Raw genomic sequence first — 22,099 nt, forward strand, 5'->3', positions numbered from 1 at the left:
CCTAGCTAAAGCCTGACAAAAAGCTTGAACGTCCGGAACTTCTGACAGACGTTTGTGTAAAAGAATGGACAGAGCTGAAATCTGTCCCTTTAAGGAACTAGCGGATAAACCCTTTTCTAAACCTTCTTGTAGAAAAGACAATATCCTCGGAATCCTAACCTTACTCCATGAGTAACTCTTGGATTCGCACCAATATAAGTATTTGCGCCATATCTTATGGTAAATCTTTCTGGTAACAGGCTTCCTAGCCTGTATTAAGGTATCAATAACTGACTCAGAAAAACCACGTTTTGATAAAATCAAGCGTTCAATTTCCAAGCAGTCAGCTTCAGAGAAATTAGATTTTGATGTTTGAAGGGACCCTGGATCACAAGGTCCTGTTTCAGAGGTAGCGACCAAGGTGGACAGGATGACATGTCCACTAGATCTGCATACCAAGTCCTGCGTGGCCATGCAGGCGTTATTAGAATCACTGATGCTCTCTCCTGTTTGATTCTGGCAATCAATCGAGGAAGCATCGGGAAGGGTGGAAACACATAAGCCATCCCGAAGGTCCAAGGTGCTGTCAAAGCATCTATCAGAACCGCTCCCGGATCCCTGGATCTGGACCCGTAACGAGGAAGCTTGGCGTTCTGTCGAGACGCCATGAGATCTATCTCTGGTTTGCCCCAACGTCGAAGTATTTGGGCAAAGACCTCCGGATGAAGTTCCCACTCCCCCGGATGAAAAGTCTGACGACTTAAGAAATCCGCCTCCCAGTTCTCCACTCCCGGGATGTGGATTGCTGACAGGTGGCAAGAGTGAGACTCTGCCCAGCGAATTATCTTTGATACTTCCATCATTGCTAGGGAGCTTCTTGTCCCTCCCTGATGGTTGATGTAAGCTACAGTCGTGATGTTGTCCGACTGAAACCTGATGAACCCCCGAGTTGTTAACTGGGGCCAAGCCAGAAGGGCATTGAGAACTGCTCTCAATTCCAGAATGTTTATTGGTAGGAGACTCTCCTCCTGATTCCATTGTCCCTGAGCCTTCAGAGAATTCCAGACAGCGCCCCAACCTAGTAGGCTGGCGTCTGTTGTTACAATTGTCCAGTCCGGCCTGCTGAATGGCATCCCCCTGGACAGATGTGGCCGAGAAAGCCACCATAGAAGAGAATTTCTGGTCTCTTGATCCAGATTCAGAGTAGGGGACAAGTCTGAGTAATCCCCATTCCACTGACTTAGCATTCACAATTGCAGCGGTCTGAGATGTAGACGTGCAAAGGGTACTATGTCCATTGCTGCTACCATTAAGCCGATCACCTCCATGCATTGAGCTACTGACGGGTGTTGAATGGAATGAAGGACACGGCATGCATTTTGAAGCTTTGTTAACCTGTCTTCTGTCAGGTAAATCTTCATTTCTACAGAATCTATAAGAGTCCCCAAGAAGGGAACTCTTGTGAGTGGAAAGAGAGAACTCTTCTTTTCGTTCACCTTCCATCCATGCGACCTTAGAAATTCCAGTACTAACTCTGTATGAGACTTGGCAGTTTGAAAGCTTGAAGCTTGTATCAGAATGTCGTCTAGGTAGGGAGCTACAGCAATTCCTCGCGGTCTTAGTACCGCCAGAAGAGCACACAGAACCTTTGTGAAGATTCTCGGAGCCGTAGCCAATCCGAATGGAAGAGCTACAAACTGGTAATGCCTGTCTAGAAAGGCAAACCTTAGATACCGGTAATGATCTTTGTGAATCGGTATGTGAAGGTAAGCATCCTTTAAATCCACTGTGGTCATGTACTGACCCTTTTGGATCATGGGTAAAATTGTCCGAATAGTTTCCATTTTGAACGATGGAACTCTTAGGAATTTGTTTAGGATCTTTAAATCCAAGATTGGCCTGAAAGTTCCCTCTTTTTTGGGAACCACAAACAGATTTGAGTAAAACCCTTGTCCTTGTTCCGACCGCGGAACCGGATGGATCACTCCCATTAATAAAAGATCTTGTACGCAGCGTAGAAACGCCTCTTTCTTTATTTGGTTTGTTGACAACCTTGACAGATGAAATCTCCCTCTTGGGGGAGAGAATTTGAAGTCTAGAAGGTATCCCTGAGATATGATCTCTAACGCCCAGGGATCCTGGACATCTCTTGCCCAAGCCTGGGCGAAGAGAGAAAGTCTGCCCCCCACTAGATCCGTTCCCGGATCGGGGGCCCTCGATTCATGCTGTCTTAGGGGCAGCAGCAGGTTTCCTGGCCTGCTTGCCCTTGTTCCAGGACTGGTTAGGTCTCCAGCCTTGTCTGTAGCGAGCAACAGCTCCTTCCTGTTTTGGTGCAGAGGAAGTTGATGCTGCTCCTGCTTTGAAATTACGAAAGGAACGAAAATTAGACTGTCTAGCCTTAGGTTTGGCTCTGTCTTGAGGCAGGGCATGGCCTTTACCTCCTGTAATGTCAGCGATAATTTCTTTCAACCCGGGCCCGAATAAGGTCTGCCCTTTGAAAGGTATATTAAGCAATTTAGATTTAGAAGTAACGTCAGCTGACCAGGATTTTAGCCACAGTGCTCTGCGTGCCTGAATGGCGAATCCGGAATTCTTAGCCGTAAGTTTAGTTAAATGTACTACGGCATCTGAAATAAATGAGTTAGCTAACTTAAGGGCTTTAAGCTTGTGTGTAATCTCATCTAATGGAGCTGATTCAAGTGTCTCTTCCAGAGACTCAAACCAAAATGCTGCTGCAGCCGTGACAGGCGCAATGCATGCAAGAGGTTGCAATATAAAACCTTGTTGAACAAACATTTTCTTAAGGTAACCCTCTAACTTTTTATCCATTGGATCTGAAAAGGCACAGCTATCCTCCACCGGGATAGTGGTACGCTTAGCTAAAGTAGAAACTGCTCCCTCCACCTTAGGGACCGTTTGCCATAAGTCCCGTGTGGTGGCGTCTATTGGAAACATCTTTCTAAATATCGGAGGGGGTGAGAACGGCACACCGGGTCTATCCCACTCCTTAGTAACAATTTCAGTAAGTCTCTTAGGTATAGGAAAAACGTCAGTACTCGCCGGTACCGCAAAATATTTATCCAACCTACACATTTTCTCTGGTATTGCAACTGTGTTACAATCATTCAGAGCCGCTAACACCTCCCCTAGTAATACACGGAGGTTTTCCAGCTTAAATTTAAAATTTGAAATATCTGAATCCAGTTTGTTTGGATCAGAACCGTCACCCGCAGAATGAAGCTCTCCGTCCTCATGTTCTGCAAATTGTGACGCAGTGTCTGACATGGCCCTAATATTATCAGAGCACTCTGTTCTCACCCCAGAGTGATCACGCTTACCTCTTAGTTCGGGTAATTTAGCCAAAACTTCAGTCATAACAGTAGCCATATCCTGTAATGTGATTTGTAATGGCCGCCCAGATGTACTCGGCGCTACAATATCACGCACCTCCCGAGCGGGAGATGCAGGTACTGACACGTGAGGCGAGTTAGTCGGCATAACTCTCCCCTCGTTGTTTGGTGAAATATGTTCAATTTGTACAGATTGACTTTTATTTAAAGTAGCATCAATACAGTTAGTACATAAATTTCTATTGGGCTCCACTTTGGCTTTAGCACATATAGCACAGATATCTTCCTCTGAATCAGACATGTTTAACACACTAGCAAATAAACTAGCAACTTGGAAATACTTTTCAAGTAATTTACTATAATATGAAAACGTACTGTGCCTATAAGAAGCACAGAAAAAGTTATGACAGTTGAAAATTAATAAACTGAAAAGTTATAGCATCAAATCTTTGTAAAAAACACAATTTTAGCAAAGGATTGCTCCCTTTAGCAAAGGATAACTAACCCTGATAGCAGAAAAAAAAAAAAAAAATACAGAAATAAACGTTTTTTTTTTTATCACAGTCAACTACAATCTCACAGCTCTGCTGTGAGTGATTACCTCCCTCAAAACAAGTTTTGAAGACCCCTGAGTTCTGTAGAGATGAACCGGATCATGCAGGGAAGACAATAAACTTCTGACTGAATTTTTTGATGCGTAGCAAAAGCACCAAAAAAGGTCCCTCCCCCTCACACATAACAGTGAGAGAGATCAGTAAACTGTCATAAATTAAATAAAACGACTGCCAAGTGGAAAAAAACATAATTTATGCTTACCTGATAAATTCCTTTCTTCTGTTGTGCGATCAGTCCACGGGTCATCATTACTTCTGGGATATAACTCCTCCCCAACAGGAAATGCAAGAGGATTCACCCAGCAGAGCTGATATAGCTCCTCCCCTCTACGTCAGTCCCAGTCATTCGACCAAGAATCAACGAGAAAGGAGTAACCAAGGGTGAAGTGGTGACTGGAGTATAATTTAAAAGATATTTACCTGCCTTAAAAAACAGGGCGGGCCGTGGACTGATCGCACAACAGAAGAAAGGAATTTATCAGGTAAGCATAAATTATGTTTTCTTCTGTTATGTGCGATCAGTCCACGGGTCATCATTACTTCTGGGATACCAATACCAAAGCAAAAGTACACGGATGACGGGAGGGAAAGGCAGGCTCATTATACAGAAGGAACCACTGCCTGAAGAACCTTTCTCCCAAAAATAGCCTCCGAAGAAGCAAAAGTGTCAAATTTGTAAAATTTGGAAAAAGTATGAAGCGAAGACCAAGTTGCAGCCTTGCAAATCTGTTCAACAGAGGCCTCATTCTTAAAGGCCCAAGTGGAAGCCACAGCTCTAGTGGAGTGAGCTGTAATTCTTTCAGGAGGCTGCTGTCCAGCAGTCTCATAGGCTAAACGTATTATGCTACGAAGCCAAAAAGAGAGAGAGGTAGCAGAAGCTTTTTGACCTCTCCTCTGTCCAGAATAAACGACAAACAGGGAAGAAGTTTGGCGAAAATTTTTAGTTGCCTGCAAGTAGAACTTGAGGGCACGAACTACATCCAGATTGTGTAGAAGACGTTCCTTCTTTGAAGAAGGATTTGGACACAAGGATGGAACAACAATCTCTTGATTGATATTCCTGTTAGTAACTACCTTAGGTAAGAACCCAGGTTTAGTACGCAGAACTACCTTATCTGAATGAAAAATCAGATAAGGAGAATCACAATGTAATGCTGATAACTCAGAGACTCTTCGAGCCGAGGAAATAGCCATTAAAAACAGAACTTTCCAAGATAACAATTTTATATCAATGGAATGAAGGGGTTCAAATGGAACACCTTGTAAAACGTTAAGAACTAAGTTTAAACTCCATGTCGGAGCAACGGCTTTAAACACAGGCTTGATCTTAGCTAAAGCTTGACAAAAAGCCTGGACGTCTGGATTTTCTGACAGACGCCTGTGTAACAAGATGGACAGAGCTGAAATCTGTCCCTTTAATGAACTAGCCGATAAACCCTTTTCTAAACCTTCTTGTAGAAAAGACAATATCCTAGGGATCCTAACCTTACTCCAGGAGTAACGTTTGGATTCGCACCAGTATAGGTATTTGCGCCATATTTTATGGTAAATCTTTCTGGTAACAGGCTTCCTAGCCTGGATCAGGGTATCAATAACCGACTCAGAAAAACCACGCTTTGATAAAATCAAGCGTTCAATTTCCAAGCAGTCAGTTTCAGAGAAGTTAGATTTTGATGTTTGAATGGACCCTGTATCAGAAGGTCCTGTCTCAGAGGTAGAGACCAAGGTGGACAGGATGACATGTCCACTAGATCTGCATACCAAGTCCTGCGTGGCCATGCAGGCGCTATTAGAATCACAGATGCTCTCTCTTGTTTGATTTTCGCAATCAATCGAGGAAGCAGCGGGAAGGGTGGAAACACATAAGCCATCCCGAAGTTCCAAGGTGCTGTCAAGGCATCTATCAGAACCGCTCCCGGATCCCTGGATCTGGACCCGTAGTGAGGAAGTTTGGCGTTCTGGCGAGACGCCATGAGATCTATCTCTGGTTTGCCCCAACGTCGAAGTATTTGGGCAAAAATCTCCGGATGAAGTTCCCACTCTCCCGGATGAAAAGTCTGGCGACTCAAGAAATCCGCCTCCCAGTTCTCCACTCCCGGGATGTGGATTGCTGACAGGTGGCAAGAGTGAGACTCTGCCCAGCGAATTATCTTTGATACTTCCATCATTGCTAGGGAGCTTCTTGTCCCTCCCTGATGGTTGATGTAAGCTACAGTCGTGATATTGTCCGACTGAAACCTGATGAACCCCTGAGTTGTTAATTGGGGCCAAGCTAGAAGGGCATTGAGAACTGCCCTCAATTCCAGAATGTTTATTGGAAGGAGACACTCCTCCTGATTCCATAATCCCTGAGTCTTCAGAGAATTCCAGACAGCGCCCCAACCTAGCAGGCTGGCGTCTGTTGTTACGATTGTCCAGTCTGGCCTGCTGAATGGCATTCCCCTGGACAGGTGTGGCCGATAAAGCCACCATAGAAGAGAATTTCTGGTCTCTTGATTCAGATTCAGGGTAGGGGACAAATCTGAGTAATCCCCATTCCACTGACTTAGCATGCACAATTGCAGCGGTCTGAGGTGTAGGCGTGCAAAAGGTACTATGTCCATTGCCGCTACCATTAAGCCGATCACCTCCATGCATTGAGCTACTGACGGGTGTTGAATGGAATGAAGGACACGGCATGCATCCTGAAGCCTTGTTAACCTGTCTTCTGTCAGGTAAATCTTCATTTCTACAGAATCTATAAGAGTCCCCAAGAATGTAACTCTTGTGAGAGGAAAAAGAGAACTTTTCTTTTCGTTCACTTTCCATCCATGCGACCTTAGAAATGCCAGAACTAACTCTGTATGAGACTTGGCAGTTTGAAAGCTTGAAGCTTGTATTAGAATGTCGTCTAGGTACGGAGCTACCGAAATCCCTCGCGGTCTTAGTACCGCCAGAAGGGCACCCAGAACCTTTGTGAAGATTCTTGGGGCCGTAGCCAATCCGAATGGAAGAGCTACAAACTGGTAGTGCCTGTCTAGGAAGGCAAACCGAAGATACCGTTGATGATCTTTGTGAATCGGTATGTGAAGGTAAGCATCTTTTAAATCCACTGTGGTCATGTACTGACCCTTTTGGATCATAGGTAAGATTGTCCGAATAGTTTCCATTTTGAACGATGGAACTCTTAGGAATTTGTTTAGAATCTTTAAATCTAAGATTGGCCTGAAAGTCCCCTCTTTTTTGGGAACCACAAACAGGTTTGAGTAGAACCCTTGTCCTTGTTCCGACCACGGAACTGGATGGATCACTCCCATTAATAACAGATCTTGTACACAGCGTAGAAACGCTTCTTTCTTTATCTGGTTTGTTGACAACCTTGACAGATGAAATCTCCCTTTTGGGGGAGATAATTTGAAGTCTAGAAGGTATCCCTGAGATATGATCTCCAGCGCCCAGGGATCCTGAACATCTCTTGCCCAGGCCTGAGCGAAGAGAGAAAGTCTGCCCCCCACTAGATCCGGTCCCGGATCGGGGGCTCTCGGTTCATGCTGTCTTTGGGGCAGCAGCAGGTTTCCTGGCCTGTTTGCCCTTATTCCAGGACTGGTTAGGTTTCCAGCCTTGCCTGTAACGAGCAACAGCTCCTTCCTGTTTTGGTGCAGTGGAGGTTGACGCTGCTCCAGGTTTGAAATTCCGAAAGGGACGAAAATTAGACTGTCTAGCCTTAGTTTTGGCTTTGTCTTGAGGTAGGGCGTGGCCCTTACCTCCTGTAATGTCAGCGATAATTTCTTTCAACCCGGGCCCAAATAAAGACTGCCCCTTGAAAGGTATATTAAGTAATTTAGACTTAGAAGTAACATCAGCTGACCAGGATTTTAGCCACAGTGCTCTACGTGCCTGTATGGCGAATCCAGAGTTCTTAGCCGTAAGTTTGGTTAAATGTACTACGGCCTCCGAAATGAATGAATTGGCTAGTTTAAGGACTCTAAGCCTGTCCATAATGTCGTCTAGCGTAGATGAACTAAGGTTCTCTTCCAGAGACTCAATCCAAAATGCTGCCGCAGCCGTAATCGGCGCGATACATGCAAGGGGTTGCAATATAAAACCTTGTTGAACAAACATTTTCTTAAGGTAACCCTCTAATTTTTTATCCATTGGATCTGAAAAAGCACAGCTATCCTCCACCGGGATAGTGGTACGCTTAGCTAAAGTAGAAACTGCTCCCTCCACCTTAGGGACCGTTTGCCATAAGTCCCGAGTAGTGGCGTCTATTGGAAACATCTTTCTAAATATTGGAGGGGGTGAGAACGGCACACCGGGTCTATCCCACTCCTTAGTAACAATTTCAGTTAATCTCTTAGGTATAGGAAAAACGTCAGTACTCGCCGGTACCGCAAAGTATTTATCCAACCTACACATTTTCTCTGGTATTGCAATAGTGTTACAATCATTGAGAGCTGCTAAGACCTCCCCTAGTAATGCACGGAGGTTCTCCAATTTAAATTTAAAATTTGAAATATCTGAATCCAATCTGTTTGGATCAGAACCGTCACCCACAGAATGAAGCTCTCCGTCCTCATGCTCTGCAAGTTGTGACGCAGTATCAGACATGGCCCTAGTATTGTCAGCGCACTCTGTTCTCACCCCAGAGTGATCACGCTTGCCTCTTAGTTCTGGTAATTTAGACAAAACTTCAGTCATAACAGTAGCCATATCATGTAATGTTATCTGTAATGGCCGCCCAGATGTATTAGGCGCCATAATATCACGCACCTCCCGGGCGGGAGATGCAGGTACTGCCGCGTGAGGCGAGTTAGTCGGCATAACTCTCCCCTCGCAGTTTGGTGAAATTTGTTCACATTGTACAGATTGACTTTTATTTAAAGTAGCATCAATACAGTTAGTACATAAATTTCTATTGGGCTCCACCTTGGCATTGGAACAAATGACACAGATATCATTCTCTGAGTCAGACATGTTTAACACACTAGCAATAACTTGCAACCTGGTTATAATCTTTTTTAACAAAAACGTACTGTGCCTCAAAGAGGTACTTAAACGATTAAATGACAGTTGAGATAATGAACTGAAAACAGTTATAGCATCAAGTTTAAATAACACAACTAAATTTGACATAAAAAATTATAGAGTAACGTTTTTATTCACAGTCAATAAAAATTCTCACAGCTCTGCTGAGAGAATGTACCTCCCTTCAAAGAAGTTTGAAGACCCCTGAGATCTGTCAGTGAACCGGATCATGCAGGAAATATAATAGTAGCTGACTGGAATTTTTTGATGCGTAGCAAAAGAGCGCCAAAAACGGCCCCTCCCCTCACACACAGCAGTGAGGAGAAACGAAACTGTCACAATTTAAAGCAGACAACTGCCAAGTGGAAAATAATGCCCAAACATTTATTTACTCAGTACCTCAGTAATGTAAACGATTCTACATTCCAGCAAAAACGTTTAACATGACAATATTTATTAAAAGGATTAGTGACCTTTAACAGAGTAGTTCCGGTGAAAAACCATTCCCAGAATACTGAAGTGTATACATACATGTCATTATAACGGTATAGCAGGATTTTTTCATCAATTCCATTCAGAAAATAAAAACTGCTACATACCTCAATGCAGATTCATCTGCCCGCTGTCCCCTGATCTGAAGCCTTTACCTCCCTCAGATGGCCGAGAACAGCAATATGATCTTAACTACTCCGGTTAAAATCATAGTAAAAAACTCTGGTAGATTCTTCTTCAAACTCTGCCAGAGAAGTAATAACACGCTCCGGTGCTATTGTAAAATAACAAACTTTTGATTGAAGTCATAAAAACTAAGTATAATCACCATAGTCCTCTCACACATCCTATCTAGTCGTTGGGTGCAAGAGAATGACTGGGACTGACGTAGAGGGGAGGAGCTATATCAGCTCTGCTGGGTGAATCCTCTTGCATTTCCTGTTGGGGAGGAGTTATATCCCAGAAGTAATGATGACCCGTGGACTGATCGCACATAACAGAAGAAAATAGTGCCCAAAACATTTTTTCACCCAGTACCTCAGAAAATTAAACGATTTTACATGCCAGCAAAAAACGTTTAACATTAATAAATTGAGTGTTATTAAAAAGCCTGTTGCTAGTCCCTGCAAATTAGGCTAAAGTTTTATGCATACAGTATAATTCCAGTGAAGTGCCATTCCCCAGAATACTGAAGTGTAAAATATACATACATGACAGCCTGATACCAGTTGCTGCTACTGCCTTTAAGGCTGAGTTTACATTATATCGGTATGGCAGAATTTTCTCATCAATTCCATTGTCAGAAAATAATAAGATGCTACATACCTCTTTGCAGATTAATCTGCCCGCTGTCCCCTGATCTGAAGTTTACCTCTCCTCAGATGGCCGAGAAACAGCAATATGATCTTAACTACTCCGGCTAAAATCATAGAAAAACTCAGGTAGATTCTTCTTCAAATTCTACCAGAGAAGGAATAACACACTCCGGTGCTATTATAAAATAACAAACTTTTGATTGAAGGTATGAAACTAAGTATAATCACCACAGTCCTCTCACACATCCTATCTATTCGTTGGGTGCAAGAGAATGACTGGTAATGGCAGTTAGGGGAGGAGCTATATGGCAGCTCTGCTGGGTGAATCCTCTTGCATTTCCTGTTGGGGAGGAGTTAATATCCCATAAGTAATGGATGATCCGTGGACTGGATACACTTAACAAGAGAAAGTGCTGTTATCTAGTGCTCTTGCTAATGTATAATATTGTATGTTATAGAGATACCTAGGTAGTATCTGTAGCACTACATGATAGGTAATAGTGCTGTTATCTAGTGCTCTTGCTAATGTATAATATTGTGTGTTATAGAGATACCTAGGTAGTATCTGTAGCACTACATGACAGGTAATAGTGCTGTTATCTAGTGCTCTTGCTAATGTATAATATTGTGTGTTATAGAGATACCTAGGTAGTATCTGTAGCACTACATGACAGGTAATAGTGCTGTTATCTAGTGATCTTGCTAATGTATAATATTGTGTTATAGAGATACCTAGGTAGTATCTGTAGCACTACATGACAGGTAATAGTGCTGTTATCTAGTGCTCTTGCTAATGTATAATATTGTGTTATAGAGATACCTAGGTAGTATCTGTAGCACTACATGACAGGTAATAGTGCTGTTATCTAGTGCCCTTGCTAATGTATAATATTGTGTTATAGAGATACCTAGGTAGCATCTGTAGCGCTACATGACAGGTAATAGTGCTGTTATCTAGTGCTCTTGCTAATGTATAATATTGTGTGTTATAGAGATACCTAGGTAGTATCTGTAGCACTACATGACAAGTAATAGTGCTGTTATCTAGTGCTCCTGCTAATGTATAATATTGTGTTATAGAGATACCTAGGTAGTATCTGTAGCACTACATGACAGGTAATAGTGCTGTTATCTAGTGCTCTTGCTAATGTATAATATTGTGTTATAGAGATACTTAGGTACAATCTGTAGCACTACATGACAGGTAATAGTGCTGTTATCTAGTGCTCTTGCTAATGTATAATATTGTGTGTTATAAAGATACCTAGGTAGTATCTGTAGCACTACATGACAGGTAATAGTGCTGTTATCTAGTGCTCTTGCTAATGTATAATATTATGTGTTATAGAGATACCTAGGTAGTATCTGTAGCACTACATGACAGGTAATAGTGCTGTTATCTAGTGCTCTTGCTAATGTATAATATTGTGTGTTATAGAGATAACTAAGTAGCATCTGTAGCACTACATGACAGGTAATAGTGCTGTTATCTAGTGCTCTTGCTAATGTATAATATTGTGTTATAGAGATACCTAGGTAGTATCTGTAGCACTACATGACAGGTAATAGTGTTCTTGCTAAATTATAACAGTGTTACAAAACTTCTGCCATATAGTGCTGCAGCCACGTGCACGCCCCTGAACTTACCTTCTACTTTTCAATAAAGGATAAGAAGAAAATGAAGATAATTTGATCATAGAATTAAATTGGAAAGTTGTTTAACATTGCATGCTCTATCTAAAGCATGAAAGAAACAATTTGTGTCTCATGATCCTACTACTAATTTGTAATACAGAATTATAAATAGTTCTTCATTTCCTTCCGTTTTATGAGAACCTTACTATTTTTTACATCAATATTAAATATTATTTTACATTTATATTGCAAAAGAAACCTATACATTTGTACTGATGAGACGGCTGCACACACAATACAGAATTATTATAAGAAACCTATACATTTGTACTGATGAGACGGCTCACACACAATACAGAATTATTATAAGAAACCTATACATTTGTACTGATGAGACGGCTCACACAATACAGAATTATTATAAGAAACCTATACATTTGTACTGATGAGACGGCTGCACACAATACAGAATTATTATAAGAAACCTATACATTTGTACTGATGAGACGGCTCACACACAATACAGAATTATTATAAGAAACCTATACATTTGTACTGATGAGACGGCTCACACACAATACAGAATTATTATAAGAAACCTATACATTTGTACTGATGAGACGGCTGCACACACAATACAGAATTATTATTAGAAACCTATACATTTGTACTGATGAGACGGCTCACACACAATACAGAATTATTATAAGAAACCTATACATTTGTACTGATGAGACGGCTCACACACAATACAGAATTATTATAAGAAACCTATACATTTGTACTGATGAGACGGCTCACACACAATACAGAATTATTATAAGAAACCTATACATTTGTACTGATGAGACGGCTCACACACAATACAGAATTATTATAAGAAACCTATACATTTGTACTGATGAGACGGCTGCACACAATACAGAATTATTCTAAGAGACATACATTTGTACTGATGAGACGGCTCACACACAATACAGAATTATTCTAAGAAACCTATACATTTGTACTGATGAGACGGCTCACACAATACAGAATTATTATAAGAAACCTATACATTTGTACTGATGAGACGGCTCACACACAATACAGAATTATTATAAGAAACCTATACATTTGTACTGATGAGACGGCTCACACACAATACAGAATTATTATAAGAAACCTATACATTTGTACTGATGAGACGGCTCACACAATACAGAATTATTATAAGAAACCTATACATTTGTACTGATGAGACGGCTCACACACAATACAGAATTATTATAAGAAACCTATACATTTGTACTGATGAGACGGCTGCACACACAATACAGAATTATTATAAGAAACCTATACATTTGTACTGATGAGACGGCTCACACACAATACAGAATTATTATAAGAAACCTATACATTTCTACTGATGAGAAGGCTGCACACACAATACAGAATTATTATAAGAAACCTATACATTTGTACTGATGAGATGGCTCACACACAATACAGAATTATTATAAGAAACCTATACATTTGTACTGATGAGACGGCTGCACACACAATACAGAATTATTATAAGAAACCTATACATTTGTACTGATGAGACGGCTCACACACAATACAGAATTATTATAAGAAACCTATACATTTGTACTGATGAGACGGCTCACACACAATACAGAATTATTATAAGAAACCTATACATTTGTACTGATGAGACGGCTCACACACAATACAGAATTATTATAAGAAACCTATACATTTGTACTGATGAGACGGCTCACACACAATACAGAATTATTATAAGAAACCTATACATTTGTACTGATGAGACGGCTCACACACAATACAGAATTATTATAAGAAACCTATACATTTGTACTGATGAGATGGCTCACACACAATACAGAATTATTATAAGAAACCTATACATTTGTACTGATGAGACGGCTCACACACAATACAGAATTATTATAAGAAACCTATACATTTGTACTGACTCGAGCTGTTTATGTCCCACCAACCGATAAGATCAGCAGCCTCCTCTGGACTCGAGCTGTTTATATCCCACCAACCTATTAGATCAGCAGCCTCCTCTGGACTCGAGCTGTTTATGTCCCACCAACCTATAAGATCACCAGCCTCCTCTGGACTCGAGCTGTTTATGTCCCACCAACCTATAAGATCAGCAGCCTCCTCTGGACTCAAGCTGTTTATGTCCCACCAACCTATAAAATCACCAGCCTCCTCTGGACTCTACCTGTTTATGTCCCACCAACCTATAAGATCACCAGCCTCCTCTGGACTCTACCTGTTTATGTCCCACCAACCTATAAGATCACCAGCCTCCTCTGGACTCAAGCTGTTTATGTCCCACCAACCTATAAGATCAGCACCCTCCTTTGGACTCAAGCTGTTTATGTCCCACCAACCTATAAAATCACCAGCCTCCTCTGGACTCTACCTGTTTATGTCCCACCAACCTATAAGATCACCAGCCTCCTCTGGACTCGAGCTGTTTATGTCCCACCAACCTATAAGATCAACAGCCTCCTCTGGACTCGAGCTGTTTATGTCCCACCAACCTATAAGATCAGCAGCCTCCTCTGGACTCGAGCTGTTTATGTCCCACCAACCTATAAGATCAGCAGCCTCCTCTGGACTCGAGCTGTTTAGTGTAGGTTGAGATAAAACTCAGCTGCCGTATGTGGCATTTTTAAAATGATTCTTTACCAAGCTGTTACTATAGAACAAAAGCACCCAAGAGTAATTCTGAAAATATCTGAGGGTTTAATTTGTCTGGCAGACATGAACACAGTGTTACGTGGCAGGAAAACAGACACCGCTCGGCATTACTATATATAATATCCCATCTTTACCTGGGTGGAGCCGTCCAGCATGTATTTTATCACAGCGCCCTGTGAAGTGATGACTCTAGAGGCTTCCTGCGTCACTTGCCCAGGTCCTGAAGGGTAGAGCTGGGCATTCCTGGTTCTAACCGGATAGTTCTGTCTGACCAGCAGTCTGTGAGTCTGCTCATCTCTGCCATCTGTGCACGGGCCTGAGGAAGTAATACACAAGTTTACTTAAAGGGACATTCCAGACAAAATTGGAATACACATGGATACATTTCAGATTTGCATAGAAGCATTTTTGCAATATAAATGTATTAGCAAAAATGCTTATAATAAAAGCTATATCTGTTTCAAATGAGTATCTAAGTATACAGCGTGCATCAGCATTTTAAATACACACGTGCTTGTACCATCTGGTAATGACTCTATTTGTTAAATGCTGACATGATACAAGCCCCACTGGTGCTCTGAGCAGCTACAACACTTAAATGTGTGTACTTCACATGCACGTGCATAGAAATATGTTAACACTAAAACAGTTGTAACTTTTTTCAGTTAAATGTATATTGCAATTATGTTTCTATTCAAAGATGTAATTCATCTATGTGCATTTCAATTTTCACCGGAATGTCCCTTTAATATTTGCCTGGCCAACGGGACCTCCTATATTTACTCCAAGTCTCTGCAGCAACTGCGTTTAGTGCAAACATACTATAGCACTTTAAATAAAGATATGACTGGGGCCATTTTGAAATAGATTTCTCAGGTTAATTTAGGGATTCACATTCATGAAATGGGGCAGAAGAATCAAACACTCAAGTAGTTTTGCTTTTTTTAATACTAATGTTACAATAAAAATATATGATCTATACGCGTCTAATGGATCCAAACACTTTGGTTCTGAGGCACAGATAAGTAGACGGGTGCTCCTTGTGTACCCCTTCTTTATTGGGGTGCAGGGATTTACAAGTGAGGGCAGTGCGTTGTTATTTCTAACGCACAAGCTCATGACGTTTCTTCACTGACCTGCTGAGTCCTCCCTCAGGAACGCCACTAGAAGCCCACTGGGGCATGAGATGTTCAGGCTCTGGAACGCGGGTGCGGCTGGCAGGGGGCTGGCAGGAGTTGGGGTGCTGACTGTATCCATCTGTACGATAAAAGCAATGATCAGTTCAGTGACACAAAAAAACATTAAGAGATAAGTGATTTAATATCCTGGACACATCTTTATTGTGGGTTTAGTAGAACAACAATGAAGTTACTGCATTATAGCTGCATTATTGCTGTTTATGCACCTTGGAGATAGTGCGAGTTTGGTTCCAGACCACCACAATAAAGTGAATATTGCAGTAAAGTGAGTGGCACATTTTTTTTGTTTCCCAGTGCGTATAAAAGTTATGTTTACACCATACTGTAGTCTATTAAGTGTGCAATAGCATCATGTCTAAAAACAATGTACATACAGTACCGTAATGAAAAAATACTTTTTGCTAAAAATGCTAACCATCATCTGAGCCTTCAGCAAGTTGTAATCTGTTTGCTGGTGGTGTGTACAAATCTATCTATCATCTATCTATCTATCTATCAATATAAATAAATAAAAACAATAGTGGCTAAACAGAGCACTCCCTGATACAAATCTAATACACATAATAAAAACACAATACTTCACATGTGAAAAAGGAATAGAATACCTTAAATTTGTTTACACCAGCGGTACAAGGAGATCTTTTTAATCATACTGAAGTATTTTTTGTCCGTATGCTACGCATTTGATACCTCAATATTCAATTGAGGTCATATAGTGTGAATACGGCTCCTGGAGCTGACTTTTATGTGTATTTATTAAACAGTATTATGCTATGATGTTCTCTTGATATTTCTTTTCCGGACATATGCGGGATCCTCAATACAACAGTACTAAAGAGATACTAAATTATTCCAACAGCTACAAAATACTAACCATGTGGGAAGAAGTTCCCTCCCCCTGCGCTGCCATCTCATTACCTCATAAGATTGAGGGCTCCGCCAGAAATGTTTATAATATAAGGCAATTCCGCTATTCAGCACTAGAGGTGTCAGTTAGGTTCTTATCATTCAAAGTATCTTGTTTTAGGTATTCGTCTCTGTAGAACTGTTGATCCAGACTGTCATAGCAGGGTTTGTCATTGTTGTTTGCCCCCCTTATAGATCGCTAGAGCTATATATGTTTATTATACTTCTCTACTCTGTATATACACTCTATAACACCAGGGATCTCAAAGTTGAAGAGGGAGAGTACATATAGACACCCTATTAGGGACAATCAAATTCCAATCAGAGCCTTAACCACGCAGATACTAAGCTTAAAGGGACACTCAGGTTAAATTAAATTTTCATGATTCAGATACAGCATGTAATTTTAAACAACTTTCCAATTTACTTCCATTAAAAAAAATGTGCACAGTCTTTTATATTTACAATTTTTGAGTCACCAGATCCTACTGAGCATGTGCAAGAATTCACAGACTATACGTATATGCATTTGTGATTGGCTGATTGCTATCACATGGTACAAGGGGAGTGGAAATATACATAACTTTGAAATTTGTTATAAAAAAAATCTATTACTCATTTAAAGTTCACACTAAGTACTATTGCATTGTCTTGTTATCTTGCATTTGTTGATTATGCAAATCTAATGTGTTGACTGGTCCTACATTCCTTTACTTATCTATCTAGTTAATCATAGATCCACTGATCTCTCTAGCCAAGTAACTAAAGGTCTGGATATTACATGGATATTACCTTTATGGGTTAATCGTAAAACTGTTATTTGTTCTGTTCCTACAGCCAATAGGCAGAAATACGTTCATTAGTTTACTTCCCAGCTAGACATAACTTTGCTGCCTGCCTTACATATGTAGTTATTAGACATATCAATTCCGGTTTACTCATTTACACAATTATAACAGCTGCTTACCTCCTATGTACAGCATATAAACCTATATCTGATTAAACTAGTTAAAAAATAGTTACTTGTTGCACATATGCAGCTAAATAAGGCATGGAAGTCCTTGTGCACTTAATTTAGTTATAGTATTACTACATATTGTATCTATGCAATTAGTGGTCATGAAAAACCTGTCTATTTAACTAATTAGTACACTACTGCTTATTGTACGCATGCAATTGATACATATGGAAGCGCTAGTCAGCCTCTTTTACTTAGTTGAAACACTACTGCTTTTCCTACTACTTGTCAAGCTAGTGATAACATTGCTGCTTATCTTTCATATAAAATAAACAAACGTGGAAGCTTTTGTGCACTTATTTACTTATATCACTATTCATGCCTGCTTGGTTACTTAACATATCCTACAGGGTGTTATTAGAAAACACAAATACAAGGTCACCATTTGAGAGCCAAGAACGGTCTCTTTCTATTTGAGTTATCCCTAAATGTTCCCATTATTTTCATTTGCATTTTTAGGTAGTCCAAGAGAGGCCACTATTAATTACTATTTAGTTATATTCCATGGGATATTTAACTACATTGTACATAGAAACTGTGAGGTTTGGGAACAATATATGAGACTATGGTACAGTAGGATGCACTGTATAACTTCCTCAATGTCACTGTGGACGTATGACAATTGTAACTAATTATGCCTTTAACTCAAATAAAAATATATTAAAAAACAAACAAAAATTCTCTACTTGGGATCTATGGACAATATCATTTTTCTGTCTTTTGATAATCCTTCACTCTATGAGCAAATATGGACCAGGCACAAACCATTGAGAGACTGCATTGTGTGATTAAATGATTTTTGGAAGTGGATTATCTGAAAAAAGTTCCAGTGGGGGGATTTGCCCCCCTTGAACACCCATGGTCCTAGACCTTACATGTACCCATCCAGAGAGGAGCAAGTTAAAAAAAACAACAACACAGACTATAATGGGCAATTACGTTACAGTAATTTCTAACCTTAACCTCAGATGGTGCAGGAGTTTGCTCTGCCACTGGAGCTTTGGGGGACTTTTGCCGCGGGGACTTTTGCCGGGGGGACTTTTTAGCTGAAGGTGTAGAAGGTGGTGGTGCTGGAAGAAAGCTTGGAGTGTGAACAGATGGGAAAGACAGCATAGCCGCAAGTTCAGGGTCATTGTCCTCTGTAAATGTCAAACAAAACAATACTAAGATTACAATGTGCAACAAATACTGGCAGAATAGTAGCCTTGCAGATAAAGGGAAGTACTGCATGGCACAAGAGTAGGACTTATCTGATCAATGTCCTCCATCTATAATAATGACAACAGAAATCACACCCAACACTTGCTCTCATTAAATCACACTGTTACCTGGCTCTATTTCTAATTAAATAACATTATTAAATGGCACTAGCTCCAATTAAATAACATTATTAAATGGCTCTAGCTCCAATTAAATAACATTATTAAATGAGACTAGCTCCAATTAAATAACATTATTAAATGACACTAGCTCCAATTAAATAACATTATTAAATGGCTCTAGCTCCAATTAAATAACATTATTAAATGGCACTAGCTCCAATTAAATATCATTATTAAATGAGACTAGCTCCAATTAAATAACATTATTAAATGAGACTAGCTCCAATTAAATAACATTATTAAATGGCACTAGCTCCAATTAAATAACATTATTAAATGAGACTAGCTCCAATTAAATATCATTATTAAATGGCACTAGCTCCAATTAAATAACATTATTAAATGGCTCTAGCTCCAATTAAATAACATTATTAAATGACACTAGCTCCAATTAAATAACATTATTAAATGGCACTAGCTCCAATTAAATATCATTATTAAATGGCACTAGCTCCAATTAAATAACATTATTAAATGGCTCTAGCTCCAATTAAATAACATTATTAAATGACACTAGCTCCAATTAAATAACATTATTAAATGAGACTAGCTCCAATTAAATAACATTATTAAATGGCTCTAGCTCCAATTAAATAACATTATTAAATGGCACTAGCTCCAATGAAATATCATTATTAAATGGCTCTAGCTCCAATTAAATAACATTATTAAATGGCTCTAGCTCCAATTAAATATCATTATTAAATGACACTAGCTCCAATTAAATAACATTATTAAATTACACTAGTTCCAATTAAATATCATTATTAAATGGCTCTAGCTCCAATTAAATAACATTATTAAATGGCTCTAGCTCCAATTAAATATCATTATTAAATGACTCTAGCTCCAATTAAATAACATTATTAAATGGCTCTAGCTCCAATTAAATATCATTATTAAATGACACTAGCTCCAATTAAATAACATTATTAAATGGCTCTAGCTCCAATTAAATATCATTATTAAATGGCACTAGCTCCAATTAAATAACATTATTAAATGGCTCTAGCTCCAATTAAATATCATTATTAAATGGCTCTAGCTCCAATTAAATATCATTATTAAATGGCTCTAGCTCCAATTAAATAACATTATTAAATGGCACTAGTTCCAATTAAATAAAATTATTAAATGGCTCTAGCTCCAATTAAATGACATTATTAAATGGCTCTAGCTCTAATTAAATAATATTATTAAATGGCACTAGCTCCAATTAAATAACATTATTAAATGGCTCTAGCTCCAATTAAATATCATTATTAAATGGCACTAGCTCCAATTAAATAACATTATTAAATGGCACTAGCTCCAATTAAATAACATTATTAAATGGAACTAGCTCCAATTAAATAACATTATTAAATGGCACTAGCTCCAATTAAATAACATTATTAAATGGCACTAGCTCCAATTAAATAACATTATTAAATGGCTCTAGCTCCAATTAAATAACATTATGAAATGGCTCTAGCGCCAAATTAAATAACATTATTACATGGCACTAGCTCCAATTAAATAACATTATTAAATGGCTCTAGCTCCAATTAAATAAAATTATTAAATGGCACTAGCTCCAATTAAATAACATTATTAAATGGCTCTAGCTCCAATTAAATAACATTATTAAATGGCACTAGTTCCAATTAAATATCATTATGAAATGGCTCTAGCTCCAATTAAATAACATTATTAAATGGCTCTAGCGCCAATTAAATAACATTATGAAATGGCTCTAGCTCCAATTAAATAACATTATTAAATGGCTCTAGCTCCAATTAAATAACATTATTAAATGGCTCTAGCTCCAATTAAATATCATTATTAAATGGCTCTAGCTCCAATTAAATAACATTATTAAATGGCTCTAGCTCCAATTAAATAACATTATTAAATGGCTCTAGCTCCAATTAAATATCATTATTAAATGGCTCTAGCTCCAATTAAATAACATTATTAAATGGCTCTAGCTCCAATTAAATATCATTATTAAATGGCTCTAGCTCCAATTAAATATCATTATTAAATGGCTCTAGCTCCAATTAAATAACATTATTAAATGGCTCTAGCTCCAATTAAATAACATTATTAAATGGCTCTAGCTCCAATTAAATAACATTATGAAATGGCTCTAGCTCCAATTAAATAACATTATTAAATGGCTCTAGCTCCAATTAAATAACATTATTAAATGGCTCTAGCTCCAATTAAATAACATTATTAAATGGCTCTAGCTCCAATTAAATAACATTATTAAATGGCTCTAGCTCCAATTAAATAACATTATTAAATGGCTCTAGCTCCAATTAAATAACATTATTAAATGGCTCTAGCTCCAATTAAATAACATTATTAAATGTCTCCAGCTCCAATTAAATATCATTATTAAATGGCTCTAGCTCCAATTAAATAACATTATTAAATGGCTCTAGCTCCAATTAAATATCATTATTAAATTGAACTAGCTCCAATTAAATATCATTATTAATGGCTCTAGCTCCAATTAAATAACATTATTAAATGGCACTAGCTCCAATTAAATATCACTATTAAATGGCACTAGCTCCAATTAAATATCATTATTAAATGAGACTAGCTCCAATTAAATAACATTATTAAATGAGACTAGCTCCAATTAAATAACATTATTAAATGGCACTAGCTCCAATTAAATAACATTATTAAATGAGACTAGCTCCAATTAAATATCATTATTAAATGGCACTAGCTCCAATTAAATAACATTATTAAATGGCTCTAGCTCCAATTAAATAACATTATTAAATGACACTAGCTCCAATTAAATAACATTATTAAATGAGACTAGCTCCGATTAAATAACATTATTAAATGGCTCTAGCTCCAATTAAATAACATTATTAAATGGCACTAGCTCCAATGAAATATCATTATTAAATGGCTCTAGCTCCAATTAAATAACATTATTAAATGGCTCTAGCTCCAATTAAATATCA

The 22,099-nt window shown here is 38.8% G+C and overlaps 1 protein-coding gene across 1 annotated transcript in view; it reads right to left on the reverse strand.

Annotated features, from left to right (window-relative positions):
• The window catches only part of SPAG17 (sperm associated antigen 17), a 783,114-nt gene that overhangs the window by 300,469 nt on the left and 460,546 nt on the right, over positions 1-22,099 (reverse strand). Inside the window, exons 24-26 of the mRNA XM_053705129.1 lie at positions 18,700-18,881; positions 15,756-15,876; positions 14,754-14,935 (exon numbers count right to left, since the gene is read on the reverse strand). Of these exons, the coding sequence (XP_053561104.1) occupies positions 14,754-14,935; positions 15,756-15,876; positions 18,700-18,881 (485 nt within the window). The remainder of the gene's footprint in view (positions 1-14,753; positions 14,936-15,755; positions 15,877-18,699; positions 18,882-22,099) is intronic.

The sequence above is a fragment of the Bombina bombina genome, chromosome 3, assembly GCF_027579735.1.
Source record: "Bombina bombina isolate aBomBom1 chromosome 3, aBomBom1.pri, whole genome shotgun sequence".
NCBI classification, from domain to species: Eukaryota; Metazoa; Chordata; class Amphibia; order Anura; family Bombinatoridae; genus Bombina; species Bombina bombina.